Source organism: Cervus elaphus, chromosome 33, assembly GCF_910594005.1.
Source record: "Cervus elaphus chromosome 33, mCerEla1.1, whole genome shotgun sequence".
Taxonomy (NCBI): domain Eukaryota; kingdom Metazoa; phylum Chordata; class Mammalia; order Artiodactyla; family Cervidae; genus Cervus; species Cervus elaphus.
The window spans coordinates 49,611,223-49,621,948 of NC_057847.1; the positions used below are offsets into that span (position 1 = coordinate 49,611,223).

The 10,726-nt window shown below is 43.4% G+C and overlaps 1 protein-coding gene across 2 annotated transcripts in view; it reads right to left on the reverse strand.

The window, feature by feature from the left end:
* The window catches only part of EPC2 (enhancer of polycomb homolog 2), a 125,682-nt gene extending 119,925 nt beyond the window's left edge, over nt 1–5,757 (reverse strand). For both annotated transcript variants that reach the window (XM_043894264.1, XM_043894263.1), the window contains exon 1: nt 5,318–5,757. In XM_043894264.1, coding sequence (XP_043750199.1) covers nt 5,318–5,470 — 153 coding nt within the window. In that variant the 5' untranslated portion in view covers nt 5,471–5,757. The remainder of the gene's footprint in view (nt 1–5,317) is intronic.
* Nucleotides 5,758–10,726: the final 4,969 nt, after the last annotated feature.

Consider the following 10,726-nt stretch of genomic DNA (forward strand, 5'->3'; position numbering starts at 1 on the left):
TTGAACATCTGGATGTTCACAGTTCATGTACTGTTAAAGCTTGGCTTGGAGAATTTTGACCATTACTTTGCTAGCCTGTGAGATGAGTGCGATTGTGCAGTAGTTTGAGCATTTTTTGGCACTGCCTTTGTTTGGGATTGGAATAAAAACTGACCTTTTCCAGTCCTGTGGCCACTGCTGAGTTTCCAAATTTGCTGGCATACTGAGTGCAGCACTCTCACAGCATCATCTTTTAGGATTTGAAATAGCCCAACTGGAATTCCATCACCTCCACTAGCTTTGTTCGTAGTGATGCTTCCTAAGGCCCACTTGACTTCGCATTATAGGATGTCTGGCTCTAGGTGAGTGATTACGCCATCGTGATTATCTGGGTCATGAAGATCTTTTTTGTACAGTTCTTCTGTGTATTCTTGCCACCTCTTCTTATTATCTTCTGCTTCTGTTAGGTTCATACCATTTCTATCCTTTATTGAGCCCATCTTTGCATGAAATATTCCCTTGGTATCTCTAATTTTCTTGAAGAGATCTCTAGTCTTTCCCATTCTATTGTTTTCCTCTATTTCTTTGCACTGATTGCTGAGGAAGGCTTTCTTATCTCTCCTTGCTATTCTTTGGAACTCTGCATTCAAATGGGTCTATCTTTCCTTTTCTCCTTTGCCTTTTGCTTCTCTTCTTTTCACAGCTATTTGTAAGGCCTCCTCAGACAACCATTGTACCTTTTTGCGTTTCTTTTTCTTGGAGATGGTCTTGATCCCTGTCTCCTCCTGCACAATGTCACAAACCTCCATCCATAGTTCTTCAGGCACTCTATCAGATCTGTCCCTTGAATCTAAAAAGATTTAGTATTTAGTTATACATAGCTTCAAAGTAAGAAACCAAAAGGAGTATTTGGAGAATAACTTAACAAATTCTGCTAATGAATTATACACACACAGAGCTAGTGTTCAGCTCTTGCTATAGAAATAGAAGCTCATCCAACATTCAACAAGCATACATTTATCAAGTATATATTACATACTAAGGCACAGTTTCAGGCAACTGGAGTATGTTAATGAACAAAATATGTAAAGATCCTTGCCCTTACAAAGGTTGCAATTGCTTAGGAGAAAATCTAAATAAAATAGAATAGTTTGCGATGACTTTCTTACATGCTTAAGATACCACAAACACACAAACATAATGGTGCCAGTACAGGGAAAAGAAAGTTAACAGATTTCCAAGAAAAAAGGGGGGGTGGGGGTGGAGAAATGTGAAAGGCTTACAGCAAAAGTTAAGTGATGAAAAACTGTGTTTTTTAATAATTTAATATTCCAATAAAATCAGTATCAGCTTTTAAAGTTCCCTGTAATTACACAAAGCAAAAATTATTCACAGAAACTGTAATGAACTTAATAACAGTTCAGAAGATAATTCAGGGTTCTATAAGAAGTCAATATGAAGCACCGTGGTTATGAGAATGGGCTTTTGTAACATTAAAGAGTTTGAATTCTAGTCTTGCCAGTTATCAGCAATGAGACCTTTAGGGCTGTTACAAGGATTAAATGAAAACCAAAAACTGGAAATAACTCAAATATCCAACAATAGATAGATGAATGAACATATTATACCATATCAATTCACTGAAATACTATTCCATATTCAGTGAGTGAACTAATACACACAACAGGAATGAAACTTTAATGCATCACACTGAGCAAAAGAAGCCAAACACAAGAAAACATATGATCGCATTTATATGAAATTCTCAAAAAGGCAAAACTAACCAGCAGTGAAAGAAAGCTCAGAACTACTGGAGGGAGAGACTTCCAAAGGAGCAAAATGGAACCTTTAGGATAATTGATATGTTTCTATATCTTGATTGTGATGATGTTTCCATGGGTATGCACACTTGCTGAAACTCAATTGAACTCTATGCCTTAAATGGGTATGTTTTACTTTATACAGATTATATCAAAAAGGTGATTTTAAAGAGGATTAAATGAAGCAATATATATAAAGTTCTTAGCCTGGTAACTGTGGCTTAAGAAGTATTAAAAAAATGGCAGCTATTGTTAAAATTAACTATCACTATACAACACTCCTGGAGAGGTAGCAGAATATGAATCACCTAATCTTTCCAGTTGTCCAGATTCTAGGTAAACCTAAATTTACAGTATCTTACCTAGGCAAGTGCCATGAGAAACACTACAGAAATTGAATTATAAAACAATGCCAACTGGGAGACCTTAGGCAAAGACAAGGAAAATAAGGAAAGGGAAGAAAACAAGTATGCCTCCATGTCCAAAGGAGAAGAGCTAAGAGAATGAATATGTCTGACTATGACAGCATGCTTCAGTGCTGAAGAACACCTAAACCACCTCACCTAGGCATTATCAAAATGTAACTCAAAACTGAGTTAATAACTACACAAAGTCATTAATGACAGTCCAACAGCTAAACAGAGACAGTCCTTAACTTTATGGGTGGGGGATGCTGGGGTGTGGGGGTAGCAGATGCATGAAGTTTATAAAGTGAAGTCAAAGGATACTACCAACCAAGCAGGAAGAGGTCATACTGCAGATGATGTAGAAATGCCAAAAACAATTATAAATCCAAAAGCCAAGGTTTTCCTTGGGTTTTTTTTAAAAGAAGTTATGTGATTAAAAAGAACATACTATCTTAAAGGAACTAGTTAGAATATTTTGATAATAGAAGTTGAAACACAAGTGAAACATTCACGAAACTTTTATTTTATTGCTGCTTAGAATTATCAAGGAAGTACACAGACACAGACACAGACACAGACACACACACACACACAAGTATGGGCTTCCCAGGTGGCTCAGTAGCAAAGAATCCACCTGCTAATGCAGGAGACTCAGGAGATGAAGGTTCCATCACTGGGTTGAGAAGATCCCCTTGAGGAGGAAATGTCAACCCACTCCCATATTTATGCCTGGAGAATCTTATGGACAGAGGAGCCTGGGGGGCTACAGTCCATGGGGTCACAAAGAGTCAGATACAAACACACATACTGACCACGATACATACGTACACACACACACAAACACACATATACATTTAGTGAACAAATAATTATGCTTAATAACATAAGTCCTATAAATAAGACCAGAAGAACCGAATTGGCTATTATTCATGAAAGCGTAAGTCTTCTGACCTATATTTTAATTTAAAAAAGAAAAAGAATGAGACAAGGTTGCCAAGTGGTTATGGCAATGGACTGCTGAAAAAGAAAAAACATCCCAAGTGGACACTCTGGGATGCAAAAGACCCTAGACTTAAAATCTTAACTGTTAGGATTTGCTCAGTTTTTTGATTTTAGGAACTTTCACTTGTAACATTAAAGAGCCAAAAAGGACAGGACAGAATCGGAAGTCCTGAGTTTCAACTCTAGTTCTATCAGAATTTGGAATTCTTCTTCCCTAAAATTGGGCAGTTGAAGCAGACTACTGAAAATAATAAAAATTAGCACCCAGGCTCTAGATTGAAAATCACAAGCTTTATAGAAAAGTTTAATAGTACAAGATCTTAAGGGGGTTTAGCATTTATTTTTAAGGCAGGAACTAAACTGCAAATTTTCTTATTAAATCAAGATAATACCAAGACCTATGCAACTTAAGGCCTAAAGCAATAATTAAGTATGTTGCTGATCACTATCTGCAGAAAGTAATATATCATCCAGGGGCTAACCATTCTAGAACAAGTTTCTTAACTCAAGTTCTTCCCAAACCAAAATAATAAGGTCCAAGTAAAAATATATAATACAGATACTTTAAGACTCATCAGCCACCAGTTCTTTTCAGGAGATGACATTAATAGAAATGCAACTCTGTGGAATCCCAAGTTGTGTTTCTTAAAGTTCAATTAAATTAATTCTCATACCTATTATAACTCCCTTAATTTTCTTTCCTATGGAAAATTGAGCTAAGCTAGAAATAAATTTTAATTAAAAATAGAATTTTCACATATGACTTAGCTCTAAACCTTCAATATAAATCTTGGGTTTTCAACTTCCTTATTTTTTTAAAAGTTGAATGTTCATGTGATATTGAGGACATACTCATTTTCTACGGAAAGCCCGGGATTTCAAATAATCAAACCCCGAGAAATGTGATTAAATCACAGCAGAAAGTAGTAATAGCAAGGTAATATAATGAGGTCACAACTCGAGCAGCCAATCAAAAGCATAAAAGCATTTCCTGCAATATTAATAGTCAAAAGAGAAAACCAATCACAGAAACCTTGGGCCTTCTTTTGACAGTCACAGAAGCAAGAGAGCCAATCCACACACACCGGGGTTGACAATAAGGCGGGACCACAGGTTCATTGAAGAAATTCTTGAGGGTGCAGTTACTATGAACTTCGCACGCAAGTAACACCACTCCAAGAGTCATCAACACTGTCAAGTCAAGTGAAATTCAACCGTATCCAAAATGTAGACCATCGGGGGAAAGCATTTTGCCCTAAACTGCTATTATTAATTAAAAAAAATAATGCAGCTGTCAACTTGGATGCAGTAGGTCCTCAACTTCTAAAAGACGCCCCCCTCCCCCCGCCAAGCCATGACAATTGTCGGGGACGCGGCCCGAGGACAGCACATCCCCGGTCCCTTTCTAACACAGCGCATGGAGCGGGATGTCCCCCCTAGGCAGGCAGAAACGACTAGCTCCGGGCCACGGAGCTAGCCGGTCAGCGGCTTTCTAACGCTACATCCTGCTACTAGTCGCGGCCCCCGCCCTCTCCCGCCGCAGTGTTGCACCATCACCTCCATCCCTCTGCACCAACGAGGGCCGAGGAACGAGGATTACCTTGCTAGGAGGACGATGATGCTTGTTTTGAAAGCGCTTTACTTTCCGTAACTCATTTCAAAGAGAACCCAATGCGAAACTAAAGCTAAAAGTGTTTGTGTGTGGGAGGGGGGGTCAATCTTTCCTAGCCAAAGGGTCCCTTGCCGATTAATTAATCTCACACCGGGGGTGCGGGGTGTGGGGAAGAGGTAAACAGAGGCCGTACGCCAAGTGCGGCCAGAACATCCCCTGCGCCATTCCCGGCCGCCGCTTACGGCAAGGCCCCCTTACGGCAGCGTAAGCGGCGCTGCGAGCTAATCACAACACTGGGACGCAACAACATGGCGGCCGCGGGCGGGCGCTGCGCCGGCCGAGAGGGTTTACGCTACTCCGCCGGCGTAGGGTCCCATGCGCTGGAGCGGCAGCGGCGCCCTCCAGCGAGCGTAAAGCGCTCTGTGAATGGCGAGGCCCGACTGACAAAGGGGAGGGGGGAGGAGAGAAGGGGGGGTAATAAACACTCGAGTCCCTACCGATTCCTCCTCCTTCTCCATCCCGGTGGGCATCTGGGGCACGGCCCGGTTGATGGAGACGCAGTCGTTGAGATCAGGCATGTCCTTGCCGCGGTAGATAGGCAGCGGTTTGGCGGCGTCCAGCGCCCGCGCTCGGAAGGAGAGTTTACTCATTGTCTCCCCGCCTCACAGGAACAGCCCGGGCGGCGGCGGCGGGGCGGGCGGGGAGGGGGGGAGGACTCCCGCCGCCTCCTCCACCTCCTTCCTCAGTGCAGCGCGGCCGGCCCGCTCCTCCTCCTCCTCCTCACTGCCCCCGGCCACAGCATGGGCGCCCACCCCGCCCGAAAACAGCCCCCCGCCGCCCGCGGCCGCTTCCACACACTAGATCCGCCGCTCGCCCGCCCGATCCGCTCCCTGCGCCATGGCCAACATGGCGGACATTACCACAGCGGCGGCGAGCGATCCCGGCAGCCCGCGCGAGAGCGCGCCCCCGCCGCGGGGACGCGCCTCGCCCTCTCCCTCCCTCCCTCCCTTCTTCCTCTCCCTTCCCCTCCCTCGCCTGCCCACCCACTCTCTCCGCTGCGCGGCCGGCCCGCGGGAGCGTGCTCAGCCTCCGGCCGCTCCGGAGAAAGGGGGTGGCGGCGACGGCCGCCGTCCGCTCGGCAGCCCGCGCTCTCGCCGTGTGGCAGGTGCCAGGTGCGCAAGTTAACCCGCGTCCCCTGAGCGTGCGCCTCTGCTTCCGCGGCCCCGACACCCCGCTCGCTGGGTACCCCGAGGAAGGCGCCGCGCAAAACTGCTGCGCTGAGCAGCGCGATTATGCTGAAGCGGGAAGGGAAGATGTCAAGGGGAGCCACAACTGCCCCACCGCGCCTGTATTTATAAAGAGCCCCGAGCTTATCTAAGGCGCCCCGAGCGCCGGCTCATTTCGCCGCCTCCGATTCGCACAGCCCTGAGACGTGCGAAAGGTTCATGTCTTCTCCCCACTCCGAGGGGCGCAGACCCGTCGGGTCTTGCCCACCCGGAAGACTCACTAGGTCCCAGCCCTCTTCCCCGCATCCTCTCTTCGGTACCTGACCGAAAGAGCTCTCCAAGGTAAGGCATCCTCGCTTTCGCCGGGAGGATGCTAACGGCTGCAGTGAGGGTTAACGCCAGATGCAACAAGTGCACTCGAACCTGGTCTCCCAAACTTCATAAAATTATTTAGTGGATGATAGATATTTCTAATTTCAAAAATAGACTTCTTAAAAATTAAGCTTATAAAATTTAACCAAGGCAGCACACATTTCCAAAGTGACAGGTCTGTATAAAGTACTGGTACTGTGGAAGGCGCAAAAAAGTTTGAGATACAAAGTTCTTCCTGCAACTTTGTCACTGATGGGATGGCAGAAAGGCTGGAAAGATGAATAACAATTAGAGAAGTAAATAATTGAAGAGCAGGGCAACCAGAAAGCAAAATGAAGAATGACAGTAAAAAAAAGAAAAATTGATCACTTGAAGAAAACTATATAGGTGATGACACAAGGTAGTAGACATGATTAGTTAACAAATGAGTCGCACAAACCCTGATTGCCAGGAGAGTTCAGAGAAAGGAGACTTCTTAAGCCTGAACCAGTTAGAGAACTTCTAAAGAGGAGAGAAAAATAAAATAAAATAAAAAATAAAGAGGAGAGAAAATCCAGCTGACTCAAATAAGCACCAGCTATTGTTGACATCAATCTCATTTAACTGAGTTCCTTGGTTAGGCTTTAAGCACTACAGTTTTCCTACAAAATTCTAGGAAGAGTAACATTTTGCCATTTTGCAATAATTGATATCTTTCCTAACTCAGAGAAAGTAGATAGTTTGCTGACATCTAGAAGAGAAAAAAAACTTACTCCCAGTCATTTGTATGTGACATCAAAGCTCCATCTCTTCCTCCACTTTCTCCCCTGATCAACTACTTACTCTCCTCTCTTTTTCCTGCCTGAACTCCTCCCTTTTCTCTCCACCTCCCCCTGTGAAGGCAAAATGGTGGATACGGACTGCTTGGCATAGTCTAACCCCTTCACCCAGCAAGAATTCAGGCACTGTTTAGTGGGGCTTGAGTGTTTTGCATCCAGTTTGTTGCTGAAAACAATGGAGGTACAGTGACTCACTTCTTGTAAGCGATACGTTCCTTAATCTTACGGGTATGCCCTGATCCAAGTGTTACCCTCTGGTACAGGTTGGTTCTCTGCAAGGAAGAACAAGATGTTATTGGGAGGAGGTCAGCAGTGGAGTCAAGCCTGAAAGAGGTGAGGGGAAGCAGTGGTTGAAGATATGAGTCACCCAGTCTTTTATCTGGCACATCTAGCTTTCTTCTATACCCTATATTTATTGCCACTCTCTCTCTCAAAAAAGGAAATATTGAGTATCTATTATATACCAGCCACTCTAGGGGTACTTTATTACCTCAAATAATTGCACTTTAATTGAATCCCACTTAATTCTCAATATAGCACTCTGAAGAAACATTACAGTTTTACTAATAAGGAAACTGAAGCTCAAATAGTTTGGCAAATTTCAACACTAATAACTTGCAGAAGTGGGTTCAAATCCAGGTCTAGCCTGACTTCAAAACTCCTGTTTTCTCAGCAGTGCCACCCTGTTATCCCAGCTCTTCAATACTGACTGTTCAAACATTCTAAAGTTGCTGATCCAAATTACTGAGACCTTCCAACCAGTGGCTAATAGAGTGCATAACCCAGAGCCTAAGGATGCCATAACCTTAAGGAGGGTAGGAACAATATCTGCTCTGTTACTCACATATCCCCAGTTCTGTGCCTCATACATAGCCGGCACCTACCATATGTATTTGTTGACCGGTATTTCCTGAAGAAATTCAGTGACACTGAGGCCATTCCACTCTAGCTTGGAGTTGATAAATCTTATTAGCCTGTCACCTGATTTAGCCCTAAGTGGCACTAGTGGTAAAGAACCCACCTGCCAGTGCAGGAGACTTAAAACACACAGGTTTGATCCCTGGGTTGAGAAGATCCCCTGGAAGAAGGCATGGCAATCCACTCCAATATTCTTGCCTGAAGAATCCCTTGGACTGAGAAGCCTGGTGGGCTACAGTCCCTAGGGTCACACAGAGTCAGACACGACTGAAGTGACTTAGCATGCACATACACCAGTATTTGCTCTTAGGATCTAACTGGTTCTTCAGCTTCCACCCTTTGGGCCTAGGAATTTTAGAATCAATTAAAGAAATTTGAAGAAACTCTTTTGAAATCTGAAATTCTATTGCAGGAATGGGTTTTTGCTGTAGTAACTGTTTTGTTCTTTTTCTTTTACCATGTAGCAGATTTCCCCTCCTGATCTCCATTTTCTTCTTGCCCCACCATAGGTAATGATTACAGAGCTGGGAATAAAACAGTTTGAGGCAAATAACACAATAGACTTTTCAAGTGAGATGCAGCCTGTGTTTTCTTGGCTTCGAATTCAGTTCCCAAACCAGAATGGCTCTGTTTCACATTTGGAAAGTAGCTTTTATTTGTATACAAATATTATTTTTCATAAAGTTTATTTCTAATCTATTTGTTGAATATCCATAGACTTGTTAGTGTTAAACAGAAAATATTTTTCAACTTTTGAAGTAGAGCCTGTTATAAAATGTCTTTCTCAAAACCTGTTCCAAATGATTGTGCAGCTTAATAGTCTATTTTAATTTCCATGCACAATGAGCTGAATATAGTCATTCTAAAATCAGTCCATTTCAAATATGCACTGGACCAATTTCAAAAGACATGCGTTTGGTCAAGCAAATGTAGTAATATAAACACCCCAGAATTAGCTATAGTTTTAAAGCCATATCAAAATAAAACTACTTCTAAATGTAGTCTAAACTCAATAAAGGTCAAGAAACTGTAAGAATCAGGATCATATTCCAGTTTCCACTTCCCCATACTATGATCAGGGCAGGCAGCTTCGAAGTAATGAACAAATTACTTTTTGAAAGAAATCTTAAAGCTAGTAAACACAGTTGCTATTCAACTACTCCAGAGTTTTGTAAATGTCATGTTCTTTCTAATTGGCTCCTTATTTCAGCAAACCCAATTGAAAGTTAATTGGGTTGGTATGTGAACTGCATCCCCTCCCCTCCCCCTTATATTGCCAGGAATGAGCCCAGTACCCATAAAGCTTCCTTGTTTTCCATACGTAATCTGAATGTGGGGTCTGCATTCATCACAATCAACTGGAATCAGCCCCCTGGTTCCAGAGCCCTTGACTGATGCAAATCTGAATCTTTGAGATACAGAGACAGATATTGCACTCACAGGTAATACCCCCAAATATCTACTTCCACCTTTATATTTCCACAGTGGGAAATCCAGACGCTAAATAAAAATCTGCAGCTATGGTTCTGTCTCTTAGCAGCAACGTTCCTCTCAGACCTGGTTGGAATCACAGGGTGCCACCTTGTGTATAAGCTGACGATTTACTTCCCAAGTTCCACAAAGGATACAGATAGACACAAAAATAATCAGCCCATAAGCTCTGTATATTAGTAACCAAAGAAAAAAAATGAGACAGATGTAATGAAATAGACTTGGAAACACATAGCTCCATAGGGTCGACAACACTCAGTTTTGAATCACGCCAACAGCCTCTCTCATTTGTTGCCCCACCCTGACCAGAAAACACACCCAATGCCCCACACATGGAATAGATTGATGCTGCTCACTCAAACTTCTGGATAGATACCAGAAATAAGTAAATCTCTTGTGACAGAGCTAATGAATCTGACGAGGACAATTACTTGTGTCCAAACAGCAAGTAGGCGGTATAGATGTAACTTCAGGACTCTGGGTTTCTGAGAGCCACAAGGTTCCACAGAGGTGATGATTATGATCCTACTTATTTTAATAAAGTGCTGAGTTTGAAACAGAGAAACAGTTGTTGGAGCAAGGCCACAGGAGGTAAGATAGGATCCTTTCCAGCCCAGCTCCCTTACCCTTGGGAAATTCCACACTTTAAACTCAGCGCAGCTGCCATTCAGCCAAAGCCTCCGTTAGATCCATGGAACTGGCTGGACCTTTTGTGTTAGGAGGTGGGGAGTTGGAGTGAAGAATCTGGGGCTCTGGAGCTGCAGGTTCACACCTCCTGTCGGTTTAGGTCTCCTATAACATCTCTTCTCAATTGTCTTCCCTGGCATCCCCACCAGCACATCCTTTTCTCCTCAAGCATCTCTGAAAGGTAACTTGGAAGGTGGCTTCTCTCTCCTTGTGAGGGCAGTCCAGTTTCACTGATGTGCTAGCGTATGTCAGCAAGTGAGGCATTGAGCTCTCTGGGATCCCAAGTGTTAAACTGAGAGGAGGCCATTGTTAGGAACCTTGGGTTGCTATTCTAAATGTGGCTTACTTTACCTATTTTTTCTCTCTCCCACCACCAAAAGACTGGTGTTTATAA